The 22,623-nt window shown below is 34.9% G+C and overlaps 1 protein-coding gene across 5 annotated transcripts in view; it reads left to right on the plus strand.

Annotated features, from left to right (window-relative positions):
• The window catches only part of LRRIQ1 (leucine rich repeats and IQ motif containing 1), a 241,319-nt gene extending 220,224 nt beyond the window's left edge, over positions 1–21,095 (plus strand). For all 5 annotated transcript variants that reach the window (XM_049883982.1, XM_049883981.1, XM_049883984.1 and 2 more), the window contains one exon: positions 20,648–21,095. In XM_049883982.1, the coding sequence (XP_049739939.1) occupies positions 20,648–20,790 (143 nt within the window). In that variant the 3' untranslated portion in view covers positions 20,791–21,095. The remainder of the gene's footprint in view (positions 1–20,647) is intronic.
• Positions 21,096–22,623: the final 1,528 nt, after the last annotated feature.

A 22,623-nucleotide genomic window follows, 5' to 3' on the forward strand; every position in this document is an offset into this window, starting at 1 on the left:
TCCAAATGTTAAGTGTTTCGTTTCAGGCGAGCTTTTCAAACACCCTAATCATGAGATGCAAATTCCACCAGTGGGAAAACTAATCCACTTATATGAGGCCATTCCTGACATTTATTCATCCACAAGCATTTATTGAGTGCTGCTTGAAAGCCCTATGCATTATACAGGATAGAGAGTACTGACCAAGACCAACATAGTTCTGGCCATCATGGAGCTTACGATGCATGTAAATATGTTATGGTAGTCTGGATCCAATCAGAAGATAGATATCAGGAGTGACTGGGTGGTGCAAACACTTAAGTGCTTGACTACTAGCTGAAAGATTGGTGGTTGGAACCCACCCAATGGCGCCTCAGAAGAAGACAGGTCTGGTGAACTACTTCTGAAAGTCACAGCCTTGAAAACCCTATGGAGCAGTTCTAATCTGCACACATGGGATCCCTATGAGTTGGGATCAACTTGACAGCAACCAACAACAACAATAATGGTGGCCTGGGCCCAGTCAGAAGATAGATATCATACAGTAGGTTAAACAGGGAACATTTAATGTAAGAATTGTTTACTGAAGGATCAGCTATAAGATAAGAAAAATTTATGGTGTCTTAGGGCTAAGGGAGAGCACCCAAGGAAGGACAAAGCACCCAAGGAAGCACAAAGCACCTAAGGAAGGGCTTCAGACCCCTTTAGAAAAGGCATGGTTCAGCCACCTGATAGCAGAGAAATTTCCTGGTTTGTCCAGGCCACAACTGGTCTGGAGTTGCTCGGCAAACAATAGGCAACCCTTGGGGGTATAGGTGGGAGGGGATTGGAGGACTGGTGATTAGCACTGTGTGGCATCGGCATGCAATGACATGCAGCAGGCTCTAGTTTTCTTGTCTAGAGGACTGAGCACAGATTATCCCTAGGCTAAGGCTACAAAATTGCAGAAGGATCTTGTTTTGAGCCTGTTGCTGAAGCACACTAAGTCAAATGTCTTCAAATCCACAAGGCTGACCTCACCCCCAACCTGGGCCTGGAAATGGTCAAAAGCTCTTCCTCCTACAATGTCCCTCCAGCATGCTCTTTTGAGAAAAATTAATATTCTGCTCACTTTAAAGGAGAAATGCTTATAGGAATTACTTTGTTTATCACAGATCATAAATTGAAAAGTGCATTTGTTACTAAGAGACAATAAATGGATAACTGACATATGCAGAACATATGCAGAACATCTATATAAAAGTAAATTGGACTCAATTATCTTATCTTTAGAAGAGATTTACAGCTTGGGGCAAATTAAATACTAGTATTATTTCACTCACAGCACTTTAGGCTAGGAAATGTTTTTTAATGAAATTGAGAAAATGCATGAAAAGCCTTGAAATTACCAATAAAGTGTTGTTCCATAGTTCTTTTTCTCTTTCTTTTAAGTTTTATATGCTACATTCAGCCTATAAAACCATGTCATTACCTAGGAAAAACAATACTGAATGATGAATAAATTATATTCCTGTTGCTGTCAAGGCAGTTCCACCTTATGGTGACCCCATGTTACAGAGTAGAACTGCTCCATAGGATTTTCTTGGCAATAATTTTTATAGAAGCAGATTGCCAGACTTTCCTTCTGCAGTACTATTGGGTGGGTTCGGATGCCAACATTTATGTTAGTAGTGAAGAACAAGCCATTTGCACTACTCAAGGACCTAAAGTATGTTTTGAGAGGTGTCATCAAGTCGATTTTTGACTCACAGCAACCTCATGTGACAGACTAGAATGGCCTTATAGGGTTTTCTAGACTGTAATCCCTATAAGCAAATCACCAGGTCATTTTCCCACAGGGCTGCTAGGTGGGTTCAAGCCACCAATCTTTTGGTTAGCAGCTGAGTGCTTAATCATTACACCATTAGAGTTCCTTTAAAGTATAATATGTTGTTGTTGTTGTTAAAAAAAAACAAAAACCAAACCCAGTGCCGTTGAGTCGATTCCAACTTGTTGTTGTTAGGTGCCATCAAATCAGTTCTAACTCATAATGACCCCATGTACAACAGAACGAAACACTGCCTGGTCCTGCACCATCCTCACAATTGTTGCTACATTTAAACCCATCCTTGCAGCCACTGTGTCAATACATCTGGTTGTCTTCCTCTTTTTCACTGACCCTCTACTTTACCAGGCATGAAGTCCTTCTCGAGGACTTGTCCCTCCTAATAACACGTTCAAAGTACGTGAGACGCAGTCTTGCCATCCTTGCTTCTAAGGAATATTCTGCCTTTACTTCTTCCAAGATAGATTTATTTGTTCTCCTGGTAGTCCACAGTGTATTCAATATTCTTCCCAACCACCATAATTCAAATGTTTCAATTCTTCGGTCTTCTTTATTCATCGTTCAGCTTTCACATGCATATGAGGTGATTGAAAAAACCATGGCTTGGGTCCAGTTTGCAACTTAGTCCTCAAAGTAATATCTTTGCTTTTTAAAATCACTTTAACGAGGTCTATTGCAGCATATTTGCCCAGTGCAACATGTTCTTTGATTTCTTGACTGCTGCTTCTGTGGGCATTGATTGTGGATCCAAGTAAAATGAAATCCTTGAATAACTTCGATGTTTTCTCCACTTATCATGATTTTGTTTCTTGGTTCAGTTGTAAGGATTTTGGTTTTCTTTATATTGAGGTACAATCCATACTACAGGCTGTAGTCTTTTGATCTTCATCAGTAAGGCCTTCAAGTTCCCTTTGCTTTGAGCAAGCAAGGTTGTGTCACCTGCATATCATAGGTATTTAATGAATCTTCCACCAATCCTGATGCCGCATTCTTCTTCATATAGTGCAGCTTCTTGGATTATTGGCTCAGCATACAGACTGCATAAGTATAGTGAAATGATAAAACCCTGATGCACGCCATTCCTGACTTCAAACTACACAGTATACCCTTGTTCTGTGCCAAGGACTGCCTCTTGGTCTATGTACAGTTTCCTCATTACCACAATTAAGTGTTCTGGAATTCCCATTCTTCACAGTGCTATCCATAATTTGTTATGATCCACATGGCCCAATGCCTTTGCATAGTCAGTATAACACAGGCAAACATCTTTCTGGTATTCTCTACTTTCAGCCAATATCCATCTGACATTAGCAATGATATCCCTTGTTCATGTCCTCTTCTGAATCCAGGTTGAATTACTGGCAGTTCCCTGTTGATGTACTTCTTCAACCACTTTTGAGTTACCTTCAGAAAAAATTTAATTGCATGTGATGTTAATGATATGTTTTGATAATTTCTGCATTCTGTTGGATCAACTTTCTTTGGAATGGTCACAAATATGAATCTGTTCCAGTTGGTTGGCCAGGTAGCTGTCTTCCAAATTTCTTGGCATAGAGGAGTGAAGATTTACAGTGTTACATCCATTGTTGAAACATCTCAATTGATAATCTGTCAATTCCTGAAATCTGGTTTTTAGCCAATGCCTTCAGTGCAGCTTGGAGTTCCTCCTTCAATACCATCGGTTCTTGGTTACATTTTACCTCCTGAAATGGTTGAACATTGACCAATTCTTTTTAGTACAATGACTCTGTGTATTCCATTCATCTTGCTTTCATGCTTCCTGTGTCATTAAATATTTTGCCAGTAGAATCCTTCACTATTGCAACTTGAGGCTTGAATTTTTTCTTAATTTCTTTTAGAGAAAGGAATGTCACGTGTGTTCTTCCCTTTTGGTTTTCTAACTCCAGGTCTTTGCATATTTCATTATAATACTTTACTTAGTCTTCCAGAGCTGCCCTTTGAAATCTTTTCAGCTCTTTTGCTTCATCATTTTTTATATTCACTTTAGCTGCTTTACATTCAAGGGTGAGTTTCAGAATCTCTTCTGACATCCAACTTGGTCTTTTCTTTCTTTCCTTTCTTTTTAATGACCTTTGCTTTCTGTGTATGCTTTCTTTGATGTCATCTCACAATTCACGATTGTCTGATTCAAAATGTCCAATACCAATTCATGTTCAACTCACTAATGTCTAGGATACCAATCTTTATGCATTCCATTTCATTTTTGATGACTTTCAAGTTTCCTATTTTCATACTTTCTACATTCCAATTATAAATGGATGTTTGCATCTGTTTCTTCTCGTTTTGAGTCATGCCATGTCAGCAAATGAAGGTCACAAAACCTTTACTTCATCTGCATCATTAAGGTCAACTTTACTTTGAGGAGGCAGCTGTTTCTTAGTCGTATTTTGAGTGCCTTCCAACATGAGGGACTCATCTTCCTGCCTGTATCAAACAATGTTCTGCTGCTATTCATAAGGTTTTCACTGGCCAGTCTTTTTGGAAGTACACTGCCAGGTCCTTCTTCCTAGTCTGTCTTAGTCTGAAAGCTCTTCTGAAACCTGTCCACCATGTGTGACCCTGCTAGTATTTGAAATACCAGTGGCATAGCTTCCAGCATCAAGCAACACACAATCCACCACAATATAACAAACTGATGGACGAGTATTGGAAAGTATAATATAGCCCTCACTAAACTGGAATTATAAAGTATAGCTGTGATGGACGATTAACTTGTAATTGGCATTTTTTAAACTGGGTTAGAGATGGTGTGGTATTGGTAAGAGTATGTGTATAGAAATTGGGCAACCTGATTTCTAGTTCTGGCTTGGGTTAAGTCAGCTTTTCTGTGACCTTGGTTAAGTCACGGCACATCCTACATAAATTTAGGAGATAAGACTCAGCCTGGCATTGTCGTTGTTAGTTTCACAGAGTTGATTGCAATTCATGGCAACTCCATGTGTGCAGAGCACTGTGCTCCACAGGGTTTTTAGATTGCTAGGCCTGTCTTCTGAGACACCTCTGGTTGGGTTTGAACCCCAACTTTTCTACTAGTAGTTTAGCACTTAACTGTTTGCACCACCCAATGACTCCATAAGCCACATTTGAATACAAATTATATTTCTCATATGTATGATCTTTATAAGATCAGGTAAGATGCTTTAGGTTTGCTTTGTCCATTCTGAAAATGCCCTGTTGAGATTTAGATAAATATATAAATATGTATTTTTGACTCATGTGGGAAGGAGGCGGGGGAGGGGGACAAGAAAAAAAAAGACGTAAGGGAGATTCAAAAGCTCTTAGAACTTTAAAACTCCATAATTCTACAGCTAGCACACAAAAAAAAAAAAACTTCATATATGACAGTTTTTCAATTAAAAATGCAATGTTTTGGTTGTTGTTAGGTGCTGCCGAGTCAGTTCCAACTCTAACAGAACATCACATTACCTGGTCCTGAGCCATCCTCATGATCACTGTTACGCGTGAGCCCATTGTCACAGCCACCTTGTCAATCAATCTCATTGAGGGTCTTCCTCTTTTTCGCTGACCCACTACTTTACCAAGCATGATATCCTTCTCCAGGGACTTGTCTCTCCTGATAACACGTCCAAAATATGTAAGATGAAGTCTTGCCGTCCTTGCTTCTAAGGAGGAGTCTGGCTGTACTTCTTCCAAGATAGATTTGCTCGTTCTTTTGGCAGTTCATGGTATAATCACTATTCTTTGCCAACACCACAATTCAAAGGCGTCAATTCTTCTTCTGCCTTCCTTATTTATTGCCCAGCTTTCGCATGCATATGAGACAATCGAAGCTATTATTTCTTATATTTTTCTGTATTAAAATCAGAAAATTCTATAACTGAAAATTTTCTCCATGCCAGAATACTTCTAAATGATCCTGATTTCAAATATTGTTTAAATTGATTCTAATTACGTTAACTAAGCATGAGCAAGAAGGGGAAAACAAAAAAAAATCTTTTTTAAAAAACGTTTTCCAAGTAAAGATAAGAAAATTCCATCATCCATGAGAACTAACAGCTATTTTATAAAATCAAGTTGCATTTTGAAAAGTTAGAAATGACTCTAAAACTCAGTATGTCTGCTGAAGTAATCTAGTTTAAGAATATTCTGATAGTTGATATTGTAGTGTTGCAATACATTTTAAAAGAAAGAGAAAAAAAAATTCCTGTTGAGAACCCAGTCAACATTTCATAGGATTAAAAAAAAAAAAAAACAAAAAAACGAAGTATTTTTAGCTTAATCTTTTGCTAGATTTTACCTTTTAGAAAGAAGCTGTTTATAAAATGCAAATTAAAGATTTTTAAAGAGGAAATTAGTTATAGACCTTCAGGTTTAAGTTAATTTAATAATTAGGTTATCCTGAAAGTAGTTACTAATGTCTATGAAGTTTTATATAAATGTAAAATGTTTTTATGGAGAAAGTAAAAGAATAAGATGTAAAATATCCATCCTTTTTAGAAGAAATTATAGTTTTTCAATTTATGAGGCTATATGGAATGTGATCTTGGTTTTAAATCCAATGAATGTTCATTCCGGCCTAATTATTAGGCCATAGAAAACTCAGACCTACAGTCTTTTGTGAAGAAAGCAGTATATGTTTTGAAGAGACCTCTAGTATATTAATAGGCTAAAACTGGAAGGAGACATAGAAGTCTCCTTTTCAAAGATAAGGTTGATGATACTTTAAATCTGCCTTGAATTGTAGCTTTAAAGTTATTTGTGGCTATTTTACTCAGCAAACATTTATTAAGCACTTACTATACGTTTTTTTTATACATTAGGCACTATTTTGTGTTGTAGACATAATTTCAAATCACAAATGCAATTAAATATCAAAATTTTTAAATAAAATCAGCCTGCATATCTTATAAAAAAATTTTTTTTTTACACTTAATATAATGTTACCTTTTTTAAATGAGAGCTTAAATTTATTTTTCAAAAATTAAAAAAATTATTTTGGCAATTTAAAAAATAAGCAGTATCATGTATGTGAGATATATGTGGTTTTTCTCTCTGAATGTATTAATAATTAACTCCGTCAAATGCAGAGATAGTTAATAAATTGAGGTGTTGAGTTTTAAGGTTGGACGACTTGTACCTGGTGGTAACCAGCTTTCTCTCTACTCCTACAGAAAGGAAATATATACAGGCAAAAAAGGTTGTGTATATTCTCCAAAGAGCCCTCACTAAACTTAAGCTCATGGTTTGCTCTGAACCATACTCCTTAGAAATTTATCTTTGTTGTTGTGTTAGGTGCTGTTGAGTCAGTTCTGACTCATAGTGACCCTGTGTACAACAGAACAAAACACTGCCTGTTCCTCCATCATCCTCACAATTGTTGCTATGTTTGAGCCCATTGTTGCAGCCACTGTCTCAATACATCTCGTTGAAGGTCTTCTTGAGTAACTACAATTACTATAAAAAAAAAAAAAATTTACTATATCTAAGATTATTCCAAAAGAGGCCACCCACATAGAAGCCAACACCAGGGCCCTCTAGTATCTTCTAGGGAGCTAATAACTCTAGTTAATGGACCAGTTCCTGCTGTTCAAAACCATGTAAGAAATGTTTTCAACACAAAAAATGTGGAGATACTTTATTGTTCCTTGACAGGCAGAAAAATAATATTCCTATCATAGACAATCTTATAGTTAAAGAAAGAGAAAAATCATAATTATGTGGTATTTACATTAACCAACTTTCTTACTTGCCTCATAAATTCACAATTTTTCTTTAAATACCAGGCAAAAAATGTGGATATGTATATATATTTTTCTTGCCATATTACCATCTATAACTACAAGTATAAGTGATTTTAATTTAGAAATATACTACCAGTCACTGATGCCTCATCATTGGATTTACCTGCCCATTTTGTTGTCTTGCTGTTCTCTAAGCCTTCTGCCACCCCAGTCCTAATCTGAATCTCCTTTGAAATTCCCTTTTTTCAAGACTCCAAGATCCCTAACTAGTACTTTAATATCTTTGTTACTTCCTATTGGCCCTTTACTTTCCATATTACATTTATAAGTATGAAATTTCCTCATTGGATGTTTAGAAACTTCTTGCATTTAGCTGAATTTTCTGTCTTAAATAGTGTTCAAAAAGTAAATAATCATGTATCCTGCTTGAATACATTTTAGTATAGACTGAAATTCTATATAAAAGAATTTATTGAGTTTTGATTCAATTTTCTATTAGTTAACTAACATATTGTTTTTATTTGTAAGTGGCCTTTAGAAAATCCAGATAATTATATAATTATGATGCGAAATTTTTCTCAGATTCTATCTTAAAGAAAATAACGTGGAAAAGAAGACTCTATTTTTGCAATGCTCAAAGGAGACACTACTAATTAATGTTATTTCATTAAACTATGTGTCCATATAATACTGCCAAATCACTCAAAAATAGGCATGTTCTTTGGACAATTTCAGAACTTCTGGTAACACCAAATTTACAAAGAACATTGACACAATGTAGATGGAAAGAGAGAGAGATATAAGTCAATGTTAAGAAAAATGATAAGAAAGTGTGAAAAAAAAAAACCTTTGATAAAATAATTCTTAAATTTAAAAAATCATGTTAGTGTTTGTAAGATTGGATGGATGGATAGGTGGATGGATGAATGGATATGGATATGAGTATAGATATAATCACTTCTGTTTCCTTGCTATGAAAATGGAAAATAGGATTGTCTTTCATTGATTAACTTTACTATTTTTAGTGTCATAGGCCTTATTTCCAAGTAATGACAAGGTCTGGAAAGACCATTCTGAGGCACGCAAAAACAGATATGCATCTCACAATATACTTCTCAAATTATTTTCTTTTTGTACTGTGATATTAGAGACATACTTTATTGCTGAATATTAAACAAGATAATGACTTCTTTAAGATATGCAGTCATGTAAAGCAGCGGTCAAATTGTGTAACTCTCACTTATCTTTGGGCAAGTAATTTAACTTTCTAACACTGGTTTCCTCATTTTTAACATAGGGGTGATGATATGTATCTTGCAGAACTGTAGTGAAGATTGAAAGAGATATTGAATATAAAGTGCCTAGGAAGGGCCTGAGGAAGGGCCTGAGGCATAGTGGACTCAAAATGCCCTGCTTCTCTTTCAATGTGATGTTTTCAGTAAAGTTATGAGTGAATTGACGTTGACAGAGAATTGAAGAGTAAATGGGTAATGATAAAATATAAGCAATAAGCTCATTATGGAGCCCTGGTGCTGCAGTGATTAAGAATTTGACTGCTAATCAAAAGGTCAGCTGTTCGAATCCACCAGCTGCTCCTTGGAAACCCTGTGGAGCAGTTTTACTCTGTCCTATAGGGTTGGTATGAGTCAGAATTGACTCGATGGCAATGGTTCTTTTTTTTTTTTTTTTGATTTAAGTACATTATAATTTTTTAAAGACATTTGACATTTAAAGTTATCATAATTGAAACAAAAATTTGTTGATGCTTAAGGCACAATAATCAGGTTGTTAAATATGAGCATTGTGGTTGTATCTTTAATGAACTGGCATACTTGTACGTGATCATGTTCTGGCTACAAATCTTAGTGAAAGAGCTGCTTGGTATTCACTCTCTATGCCTACCGTTGCAGAAATTCGTTGTAGGAGAAGTAAAAATTGACTTTCAAATCTTCAATTAAAAAGATTCAAGCTTCTATCCCACTCTAGATGTTATGTTTTTTTCCCCACAAGGAAAAAGTAAGAATTTATAAACAGCCATGGCCACGTTAAACCTGGTTGCCTTATACACACAATGAAATCTAACTTTGTTGACCTTTCTTTTTAATGTTAAGTGGTCAATAAAGTAGCTAGAACCACATCCTGTAGAATTATTTTTTTGCTCAGCAAGATTTAGTCTCTAACAATGTAAAAATTTAAGCTTTTGTGTTCTTTTTATTATTTCTTAAACCATTAACTCTTTTTTAATGGCCTGAAATCTTTGGGCAAGCACTTGAAAATACAAATTTTTTAGGTCTTGATAGTTCATCCCTGAACTTTGGCAGTTAATTAAATAAACAAATTAACACTTCAAGCCTTAAAATATTCTAGTAACCAGAACTGGATAACCAAAATTAATTACTACTACACACAGAGAACTTTTGCATAGTTAGGGGAATCATGTAATACAGGTTTTTTTAAAAGTCTAGCACAGAGTAGGCACTCAGTGAACTGCTGATTTAACACCCTTTAACAGCCTGATGCTGCTCATTTGAAAGATCCTAGCCAGTTTGATGAAACAGTCAATAATGACTCCAGGCACAGTTAAATGTAACAGTTATTAGTAACCACAGAATAATGTTTACAGATCTAAAACTGTAGCTAGTTTCAACAACAGTGGACATTATTCCAGACAAATTTTGTCTGTACTGGTAGGAGAGAACTAGCTATACATATGTCAGCTACATTTATTCTTTGTAAAAAAAAAAAAAAAAATGTGTTAACATTTTTAAAGACAGGATCCATGTATGCTCTATTGATAATAGATTAAGGCATTATGCTTCTAAATGTAATATTTTAGTTCTTACTCTTTTCCTTTATGATCATTTTCTGTCTTAAATAAGCTTTTACTCCTTTGTTTTTTTGACTGTTCTTGTTTGCAAACCAATTTCTTACACTAGCTAATGTGGTACAAAAATAAGTGGGTATGGTCAAATGTGAAATTCATTTGTCAAATGAATGAAACTGAAGTGCAATAATATAATAAATCCTCAGGCTAGTCGTGTTTATTGTTGCCAAATGTCTCCCTGCTAAGAACTAATAAGCATGAAAAGGGATAATGAAAGTTTCCATGAAAAATTTTTGGGAAACCTATCCACAAGTCTTCACTATCTGGGAATGTGGAAATAAGTATTTGTTTTATACAAGTTCCATATGAGGACTGTAAAGATGGAATTATGAGAATAGAGTCAAATGGAAAGCAACTATGACAGTTACTAGTTTTATTTGGCTTAAAGAAGAAAATTGACAGGAAAGGTCCATTGAAAAGCGAGAATAGAGCAGCATCTGCCACATAATAAGCACTAAACAAATACATGCTGAAAAAATGAATGAAGTAAAGGAAGATTATAAAGTTAAAGCTTTCAAAGACTCCACGTGATCTTGGAAGTAGAATTGGGGTTTTAAAGGTTTAAATTCCAAAGAAAAACTGCTCAGTGATAAGCACCTCTGAATTTACTTAAAATGCATATTTTTGCTTAAATAATTACTTTGGCAAAACTAACTGAGGATTACAGAATATAAAATGAAGTTAAAATATAATGTTATATAAGAATGGACCTGTTTCAAAGGAATATGTATGTCACTTAAGGGTAAAAAGACTGAAATACTGTGGAACATTAGTTGTGAATATAATGAAATTGAGTAGAATCCTGAAGAGAATGTTAAAAAAAAAAAAATGATTGAAGTGTTTGGGACCAGACTTTTGTGGAAATGATAGGGGAAATGGAACTTACGTGACTTGATGTTTGGAATTCCCTTCTGACTTGATGTTTGTAGTAGGAAGTGGGTAGCCTAGGTGCTTATAGATTGGTAAATTCACTCTTAGCTGCTTGTTGAGTTACACTTTTAATTATCTAGCCAGCTTAGAAGTTGAAATCCCAATAGGTATATACTAGTTAGGTGAGAGGCCAGAAAAATGCAATATGAGAGGTATATAGAATAATTTATCAATGGAAAAGAAGGTTTTTAGTTAATTTAAGGGCCATGATGAGGAAAGCCCAGTCTAGTTCTGAAATAATTCATACAAATCTATTTAAATTTTATGACCAAACACAAATTACTCAAAGAAAAAAATAATGTTGAATTATATTAGTCTAAAAATCACAGAATTTATAGGCTCAAGGCAGTATTTTTAACACCACCTTCTTGCCATTCTTTTTTGTGCAGACACAGCTATAAGTTATCTTGCATGTATTAAAAATAATAATAATAACAAATCCTGGAAAACAGTGCATATTATGAGAAGGCCTTAAAGATTCTAGATCCAATGTACATTTTAACTATTAGGGAATTTAAAAGATCAACAAATAGACACAATATAAAAGTAAAAATGTATACAATATCTTTAAAAATGAGTATTCCCACCCTATATGGTATGTATTCATTTTTATGTTCATTAGGAATTTTTTTTTCCAAAATAGATGTACCTAGACAAAGCAGACTATATATTTTATGTATTGATTTGTTTATTAAGAAAAACAGGCATCTAGATTATTGGCATTTATTACAAATGCTGTGGATATTTTTGTGACTACTCATTTTACCAGACTTAATTGGTCATCTTATTTTATGTATCTCTAAATATTGAATAAGAGGGATAACTGTGGGTTTCATTGTTCAGTTGGGATTTTGAGAAACAAATTTTGTTAGTATTTTTAAAAGTTATGGAAATTTGTGTTCACTCAAAAGCTTGAATGTAATCTCAGACACAAGCAAAATCATCACGTTACATTGAAGAAGTCCATGCATGGTATAAACAACCTCTTTGTTTTTATCCTCAGTAGTAAACTTTAAATTATCTACCTGAAATTCACTATAAGTGATCACTGGACTTCAAGTTTGGACATAAGCAATGGCCTTAAAAAGCAACTGTTATTTGAACACTGTAATATCTACCTCAGTTCCAAACTTTCCCAGTGTAACTCATTCACAGCACTTAAATTGATGTAAACGCTTTGCTGCTAAAAATTTGTTCTGGTCATTTTCATTAAAACGTTGATTTTTTTTTTCCTCCATGCTTTACTTATGCTGTATCTGTTGTTAAGTAATACAATATGGGAAGGACTTTGAAATAACTTCTATATCCAGACACAAAGTGTTGGGTGTATCTATGAAAACTCCAATGACTTATTACTATGTATTATGATATTTCTATTATGACCTGTTTAACAAAGTTTTTTAATACATACCAGGAGATTCATTCAAAGCATTTTACATATTAAATTACTTATCAAAACACAGCAAACGTAGACCTTGACATTTGCTAAAGAACCAAAGATTTAACCAAAAAATAAAGTTTAAAGAACCAGAACAAATCTTTAGCAGAACACAGATTGTGTGGCAAAGAAATGTCTTCTGGGAAATACAGTAGACCCTCCGAGACATACTTTAAGCACACAAGTGAGACTGAGTGGTTGGTATGTATGATCACCTGTAAATATGCAGCAGACTGTTGTCAAAGAAATAGAAAATCTGTAGTAATAAAACCTGTCAAGGGTTCTTCAGTCCTTTTTTTTTTTTGTTCCAGGAACCTATCAGTAGGTCTAGCTCTAATATCATTTTTTTGAGGCAAGAATTCCTTGCTATTTTGTTTTCATGTGGGTAATTTTAGAATGATTATACATTGACTTATTAAATTGCTTCTTTATTTTCTTTTTCTGTTTCTCAAGTAATCATTGGGCTGAGTAATGGCTCTGCAGTGAATGCCAATATGTGGCTACTTCATAGATGTGTTGTTTTACTCCTCAATTTTCTATATATCTAGTGAATTGAGAATTTATAAGATGATTAAAAGACTCTCACTAAATGCAATGAGAGAACAAGCTGTTTGATTACTGTTCAGATTGTTTATTTACACATAGAAAAACAATAAAACACAAGCTTTTAAACACACCAAAAATACTTTTGTGCAAAAAAAAAAAACTATATATTCTGTCAAGTTTTTACATTATTTTAAAGATAGTTTCCTATAGTATTTTCATTCCGCTGAAAATATACCTCAAAATTATTATATTCTCATTTTTTGTTTTAAAGTAATTGTTTAAAGTAATTATTGTGGGTAATCTTTTTAAGGAACACAGTACTCATGGGTGATGGTCTTTATTTTGTGAGCAAATCTGTTACTTAGCTAAAAGGTGACCTCAGGGGCTAGTTTTGGTTTAAGATTTAAAGTGAATCTCAGAGCAGTAGTCTTGGGGAGTCCTCCAGTCTCAACTGTCCAGTAAGTCTGTTTTTTTTTTTTTTTTTAGGAATTTGAAGTTCTGTTTCACATATTTTTCCCATTTTATCAGGGCCCATCTATTGTGGCCCTGTAAAAAATCTCTTTATACTAAGATGGCTTAGTCAAAATATGATTAACCAATAATAGTTATTGAATTATATTTGAAAGATATCCCTATTTCAAGGTATCATTACCCTGAATATTGCTTTCAAGGAACTTGATTTATCCTTCTCTATTGGAACAAAATATTTGTGTAAGCCCATTTGTGGAAATATACTTACTTTTTTATTAACCACTAATTTTTACCTTAAATAAATATATTCAAATTCTAAGTCTATTCCAATCACTCTTCACTTCTCAGATCTTCCTATATAATGTGTCCTCTTCAGTACTGCTGGGACATGGGTTTGTTGTTACTTTGTTATTTTTTAAAATGAACCAAAGTAGACATTCCATTCTGTTATTTGGAAAAAAATTAAACTAGATCTTTCCAATATGTAAATAGTATGGGGGGATCGTAAGCTTTTAGGAACCTTTTTTACTTTTTTTTAGGCCACTAGTTGATCATCTAGGAAAGTCTTGCTTTTATGCACCAGAAACATTCCTGTTGCTTGGAAGAGTGCTGTTCCATAAATGACTACTGACGTACTTCCAGGGAGTAGCTTAACGCAAGACAAATCTTGCCCCCATGTGGAAGCCAACTTCAGTCGGTATCTCCTTCAATCGTCAGTCTCTGCTGCAATTGGCTTCACAGAGTGCCAGCTGGGAAGTTCTCTCAACTCTTGAGCTATGCTATGTTCAGTGTCTGACTCCATTACAGACTTGCCTACAGCTACAGGCATCTAGCTCTCTGTGCCTGGCATACCCTTTCTTTCTTTATTTTATTTTTTATTTATTTATCTGGCCTTTCAGTAGTGTGTGTGTGTGTGTGTGTGTGTGTGTGTGTGTGTGTGTGTGTGTGTGTTTTAGTATTAGACCAAAAGTAAAATATGCTCATTGACTTATACAGAATTCTTCACCCAACTGCTGCAAAATGTACTTTTTTTTCTAGCGCACATGGAACATTCTCTAGAATAGACCACATATTAGGTCATAAAACAAACCTTTGCAGAGTCCAAAACATCAAAATATTACAAAGCATCTTCTCAGACCACAAGGCAATAAAACTAGAGATCAATAACAGAAAAACTAGGGAAAAGAAATCAAATACTTGGAAAATGAACAATACCCTCCTGAAAAAAGACTGGGTTATAGAAGACATCAAGGAGGGAATAAGGAAATTCTTAGAAAGCAACGAGAATGAAAATACTTCCTATCAAAACCTCTGGGACACAGCAAAAGCAGTGCTCAGAGGCCAACTGATATCGATAAATGCACACATACAAAAAGAAGAAAGAGCCAAAATCAGAGAACTGTCCCTACAACTTGAACAAATAGGAAGTGAGCAACAAAAGAACCCATCAGGCACCAGAAGAAAACAAATAATAAAAATTAGAGCTGAACTAAATGAATTAGAGAACAGAAAAACAATTGAAAGAATTAACAAAGCCAAAAGCTGGTTCTTTGAAAAAATTAACAAAATTGATAAACCATTGGCTAGACTGACTAAAGAAATACAGGAAAGGAAACAAATAACCCGAATAAGAAACGAGAAGGACCACATCACAACAGAACCAAATGAAATTAAAAGAATCATTTCAGATTATTATGAAAAATTGCACTCTAACAAATTTGAAAACCTAGAAGAAATGGATGAATTCCTGGAAAAACACTACCTACCTAAACTAACACATTCAGAAGTAGAACAACTAAATAGACCCATAACAAAAAAAGAGATTGAAACAGTAATCAAAAAACTCCCAACAAAAAAAAAGCCCTGGCCCGGACGACTTCACTGCAGAGTTCTACCAAACTTTCAGAGAAGAGTTAACACCACTACTTCTGAAGGTATTCCAAAGCATAGAAAATGACGGAATACTACCCAACTCATTCTATGAAGCCACCATCTCCCTGATACCAAAACCAGGTAAAGACATTACAAAAAAAGGAAATTATAGACCTATATCCCTCATGAACATAGATGCAAAAATCCTCAACAAAATTCTAGCCAATAGAATCCAACAACACATCAAAAAAATAATTCACCATGATCAAGTGGGATTTATACCAGGTATGCAAGGCTGGTTTAATATCAGAAAAACCATTAATGTAATCCATCACATAAATAAAACAAAAGACAAAAACCACATGATCTTATCAATTGATGCAGAAAAGGCATTTGACAAAGTTCAACACCCATTTATGATAAAAACTCCTACCAAAATAGGAATTGAAGGAAAATTCCTCAACATAATAAAGGGCATCTGTGCAAAGCCAACAGCCAATATCACTCTAAATGGAGAGAACCTGAAAGCATTTCCCTTGAGAACGGGAACCAGACAAGGATGCCCTTTATCACCGCTCTTATTCAACATCGTGCTGGAAGTCCTAGCCAGGGCAATTAGGCTAGACAAAGAAATAAAAGGTATCCGGATTGGCAAGGAAGAAGTAAAGTTATCACTATTTGCAGACGACATGATTATATACACAGAAAACCCTAAGGAATCCTCCAGAAAACTACTGAAACTAGTAGAAGAGTTTGGCAGAGTCTCAGGTTATAAAATAAACATACAAAAATCACTTGGATTCCTCTACATCAACAAAAAGAACACCGAAGAGGAAATCACCAAATCAATACCATTCACAGTAGCCCCCAAGAAGATAAGATACTTAGGAATAAATCTTACCAAGGATGTAAAAGAACTATACAAAGAAAACTACAAAGGTCTACTACAAGAAATTCAAAAGGACATACTTAAGTGGAAAAACATACCTTGCTCATGGATAGGAAGACTTAACATAGTAAAAATGTCTATTCTACCAAAAGCCATCTATACATTTAACGCACTTTCGATCCAAATTCCAATGTCATATTTTAAGGGGATAGAGAAACAAATCACCAATTTCATATGGAAGGGAAAGAAGCCCCGGATAAGCAAAGCACTACTGAAAAAGAAGAAGAAAGTGGGAGGCCTCACTTTACCTGATTTCAGAACCTATTATACAGCCACAGTAGTCAAAACAGCCTGGTACTGGTACAACAACAGGCACATAGACCAATGGAACAGAATTGAGAACCCAGACATAGATCCATCCACGTATGAGCAGCTGATATTTGACAAAGGACCAGTGTCAATTAATTGGGGAAAAGAAAGCCTTTTTAACAAATGGTGCTGGCAAAATTGGATATTCATTTGCAAAAAAATGAAACAGGACCCATACCTTACACCATGCACAAAAACTAACTCCAAGTGGATCAAAGACCTAAACATAAAGACTAAAACGATAAAGATCATGGAAGAAAAAATTGGGACAACCCTAGGAGCCCTAATACAAGGCATAAACAGAATACAAAACATTACCAAAAATGATGAAGAGAAACCCGATAACTGGGAGCTCCTAAAAATCAAACACCTATGCTCATCTAAAGACTTCTCCAAAAGAGTAAAAAGACCACCTACAGACTGGGAAAGAATTTTCAGCTATGACATCTCCGACCAGCGCCTGATCTCTAAAATCTACATGATTCTGTCAAAACTCAACCACAAAAAGACAAACAACCCAATCAAAAAGTGGGCAAAGGATACGAACACACATTTCACTAAAGAAGATATTCAGGCAGCCAACAGATACGTGAGAAAATGCTCACGATCATTAGCCATTAGAGAAATGCAAATTAAAACTACGATGAGATTCCATCTCACACCAGCAAGGCTGGCATTAATCCAAAAAACACAAAATAATAAATGTTGGAGAGGCTGCGGAGAGATTGGAACTCTTATACACTGCTGGTGGGAATGTCAAATGGTACAATCACTTTGGAAATCTATCTGGCGTTATCTTAAACAGTTAGAAATAGAACTACCATACAACCCAGAAATCCCACTCCTCGGAATATACGCTAGAGAAATAAGAGCCTTCACACAAACAGATATATGCACACCCATGTTTATTGCAGCTCTGTTTACAATAGCAAAAAGTTGGAAGCAACCAAGATGTCCATCAACGGATGAATGGGTAAATAAATTGTGGTATATTCACACAATGGAATACTATGCATCGATAAAGAACAGTGACGAATCTCTGAAACATTTCATAACATGGAGGAACCTGGAAGGCATTATGCTGAGCGAAATTAGTCAGAGGCAAAAGGACAAATATTGTATAAGACCACTATTATAAGATCTTGAGTAATAGTAAACCTGAGAAGAACACATACTTTTGTGGTTACGAGGGGGGGAGGGAGGGAGGGTGGGAGAGGGTTTTTCATTGATTAATCAGTAAATAAGAAATGCTTTAGGTGAAGGGAAAGACAACACTCAATACATGGAAGGTCAGCTCAATTGGACTGGACCAAAAGCAAAGAAGTTTCCGGGATAAAATGAATGCTTCAAAGGTCAGCGGAGCAAGCGCGGGGGTCTGGGGAACATGGTTTGCGGGGACTTTTAAGTCAATTGGCAAAATAATTCTATTATGAAATCATTCTGCATCCCACTTTGAAATGTGGCGTCTGGGGTCTTAAATGCTAACAAGCGGCCATCTAAGATGCATCAATTTGTCTCAACCCACCTGGAGCAAAGGAAAATGAAGAATACCAAGGCCACATGACAACTAAGAGCCCAAGAGACAGAAAGGGCCACATGAACCAGAGACCTACATCATCCTGAGACCAGAAGAACTAGTTGGTGCCCGGCCACAATCGATGACTGCCCTGACAGGGAGCACAGCAGAGGACCCCTGAGGGAGCAGGAGATCAGTGGGATGCAGACCCCAAATTCTCATAAAAAGACCAAACTTAGTGGTCTGACTGAGACTAGAGGAATCCCGGCGGCCATGGTCCCCAGGCCTTCTGTTGGCACAGGACAGGAACCATCCCCGAAGATAACTCATCAGACATGAAAGGGACTGGTCAGCGGGTGGGAGAGAGACGCTGATGAAGAGTGAGCTAATTATATCAGGTGGACACTTGAGATTGTGTTGGCAACTCTTGTCTGGAGGGGGGATGGGAGGATAGAGAGAGAGGGAAGCAGGCAAAATTGTCAAGAAAGGAGAGACTGAAAGCGCTGACTCAAGAAGGGGAGAGCAAGTGGGAGTAGGGAGTGAGATGTATGTAAACTTATATGTGACAGACTGATTGGATTTGTAAACGTTCACTTGAAGCTTAATAAAAGTTAATAAAAAAAAAAAAAGAATCCATAAAAAAAAAAAAGTAAAATGTGCTTCTTTTATAGAGGTTCATTAATGCGTCTGAATTTGTTTTCCTAATCACAGTCTTGAGATTAAAAACCAAAGTACCGTATGCTGATCTGAAAGACCTTTTAAATATGAAATGGACCTTCACAGCCAATATTCATCATCATGTTGCACCAAATTTAAAATTGCAGACCAATTTCCACCAATAATCTAATGTTTCCTAACCCTTGTATTTAGACATGCATTTTTTAAGTATTTAAAAGTTTTAGGTGGAAAAGTTTTAATCTGAAAAGAATTAGATCTTTTCCCCCTACAGTTATTTAAGCACAAAAGCATCACATTGGAGATTTGCCTGGTTTAAACATTCGCCTCAAGCCAGCACTGAGGAGCCCTGGCAAGCCTCACTCTGCTGCTTTTGAAGACCTTTGCACATAGATACATCCCTGTGTTCTTACTTCATCCTCAGGAGAATTAAACATGATCATAATTCCTTAATAGTGTTTTTGATTTGGCATCTTGGTGTCCTGCAGAGTAAAACATTCCAAATCTACAAGCCTATTCTTAGGATTTCTATTTGTTTTAAAACTCTAACAATTTTTGTTACTTTTACATGGATAATTTCTAAGTTGTTGAATATGAGTAATAATTCCTTCAAATTTATAGCACCTGTTTACAAAGTCCTCTCACAGACCTTACTACCATTGCAACATAATCAGAAAGACAATCTGCATAACAACTCCATAATGCAGGTATTATTACCCTCATTTAACTAAGGCTCAGAGCTAAGGCTGTGGATTAAGGCTCAGAAAGTCTGCGACTGTGATACAAACCAAGCTGTATTTTATGGAGCCAGACTAGAACCCATGAATGTATTTTGATTCTAAATCTGTTTTCCATTTCACCAATAATTCATTTTTCTGAAGAAGTCTTTAATAGGACAACTTTTAAAGCCAATTTTTAAATATGCATTATTCATAGAAATAATAATAAATAATAAACTACTATAAAATTTTTTCACTATTTGTGAAAATATGAACAGTTTTTAATATCTAAAAATAAGGAGCTATGTCATCCCTTTGTCTTGAAACGGCAGGGAGATTTGAGTCTGTAGATAGAGGAAGAAAGCTGCTGTAACTTAATTTTATTTAGCTGGATCCCCTTAATTAGCCTAAACACAATTTAAGGAGCCCAGTGGCACCATGGTTAAACACTTGGCTGCTAACTTAAAGGTTGGCAGTTCCAACCCCCTCAGCAGCTCCAATGGAGAAAGACCTGACTATCTGCTTCTGTAAACACTACAGTCAAGAAAACCCTATGGGGCAGCTCTACTGTGTCACATGGGATCCTATGAGTTGGAATTGACTTGAGGGCACTCAACAACAACAAACAATTTATTCTAAACTTTGATTATATTATTTTGCAAACAAAAGGAAACTCAATAAAGATACTTTTATAAACTCAAAGACTATAGAGTTCTCAAATGCATGTTGTTGATTTAAAACTATTTCTTAAGAAATGTGGTTTTACTTGGATCATGTTAAATGAAAGTATACATTTAATGTCACTGTCTAGGTTGTTCGATTGAGGGAGTACTTGCACCAATGATAACAAATACAAGACCTTCTAAGAAAGAACGTATATCATTCCGAGACAATCCTGTACAACTCAGTGGTGGATGGGGAAGTGGGAAAAAGAAGGCGAAAACTTCCAACTAATCCTTCGAGTTTCAGCATTCAAAACATATGGTGAAGGTTTTCTTTTCAAAAAGTCTGTGGATATCTGGTAATGTTACCAACTGGACACAAAGTTTTAGAGTACTGTATTTAATTTGTATCAATATACATATTTCACAATTTTGTTTTCTGATAGGGTTATCTTATTTCCCATCTGTAAAATACAGTTTTTGCAATGGTTCCTGGGATCATGTGGATGACCTCCAGGAATCCTTAATTCTTGAAATATTGTACTGGAATTTGCATATCCAGTTTCTTCTTTAGTTTAATTTTTTATGACATGTGCATTCAAGATAGTTTTTGCTACTAATAATAAATTATAATGCCATGCATATATAATAGAATATAACTATATTTTATTGATGTTGTTTAATGTAGCATTAATGAATAATTAATATATTAATAAACTTTATTCTGTAAGATTATTATAATTGACCATTTCAAAGATAAATTGACATATAAAGTAATTCAAAATACACAAAAAAATGTCCTTTTATATAAAAATGTTTAAGTCATCTTAAATAGATTAGTTATAATAAGAAAATATACATTCCATTTAAAATAAAATATGAATTTAAATAATTATCAATGTGATAAATTGATATTTTAACTACAATATTTCAGACATGTATTACCCTTATTTGTAAAAGGTACATGTTAATTCCGGTTCATTAACATGACTCTACTGACTCAAAAACACTCAACATTTTAATTTTGTCAAGTTACCTTAAAATTATCATTAAAAAAATTTCCAAAGCTCAAAATTACCCTTTTGTACCATTAATATTTTCTAAAATGACAGACCAGTTTTATTACAATCTTACTATTATGTGGCTAATGTTCTGTGATACCTTATAAATACAATGTGCAGAATGCTGCATTTACGTCTAATGCTCCTTGGGATTACGACTGTCCTGAGTTTGGAGTTCTTGCAGAAAGCTAAATTCATGGTTCTCCAGTGACCTTCCATAGCCATGTTGCTCTGTAATAGGATCCAATGAACTTTATTTTTTCCCCTTTGCTTTTCCTATTCTTTATTGAAATATTTCATCTGGAATATAGAAATGACTAAATAGATTTAGAGGTGCATTTATTTAGTTTGTGCCCTCCCATCTACTTTTGGGACCCTATTCCGTTTCAAACCTATAACTCTCTTTTAACTTGATTGAAATAGAGATGTTAATGAGCCTTGAGCTGTCACTCAATAAAGAAAACATAGATTCATATGTTGTGGCCTAGAAATTGAGCTTCGGAACATAAGCTGCATATGTAGTTGCCTTATGAACACACTGTTATGTCATCTTTTCACTAACAGCATCCACAAACCAACATAATGATGGAAAATACTTTATCTCGGCTTATTGTGAACCCTGCAGGAGAAAACCACATTAAAACTGATATTGATGGGGTTTCATGGTTCGTATACAGAAGTCAATGAAGTGGAAAGTCTAGTATGAGAAGTGAGATGCTTATGATTAAACTATTTCGGTGCTTAAAAAGAACTTTAATGTATGGTTCCCTTTTTCTGTAATCTGTGAAATTGTTTTATAGTAATAATTGCGAGAAAGATTTTGGGTGTTGATGCTCCTAAATTTGTAGGGTTATGATGTATATTTAAATAAAACAGAGTTTGCTAGTTAGACTGTTAAATTTAAGCTCTTTATATCGTTGCTTCTTGTGTCCAGCTTTAAAATGATCATTTAAAAAATCTTTCCAAAGCTCAGAATTATCATTTTGTAACATTAGTTTATATTTATGAAAAAAAGAAAATGTAAACTGAAATTTTAAAAACTGAATAAAACATGGGATAAATCA

This window comes from Elephas maximus, chromosome 4, assembly GCF_024166365.1.
Source record: "Elephas maximus indicus isolate mEleMax1 chromosome 4, mEleMax1 primary haplotype, whole genome shotgun sequence".
In the NCBI taxonomy this organism is placed as follows: domain Eukaryota; kingdom Metazoa; phylum Chordata; class Mammalia; order Proboscidea; family Elephantidae; genus Elephas; species Elephas maximus.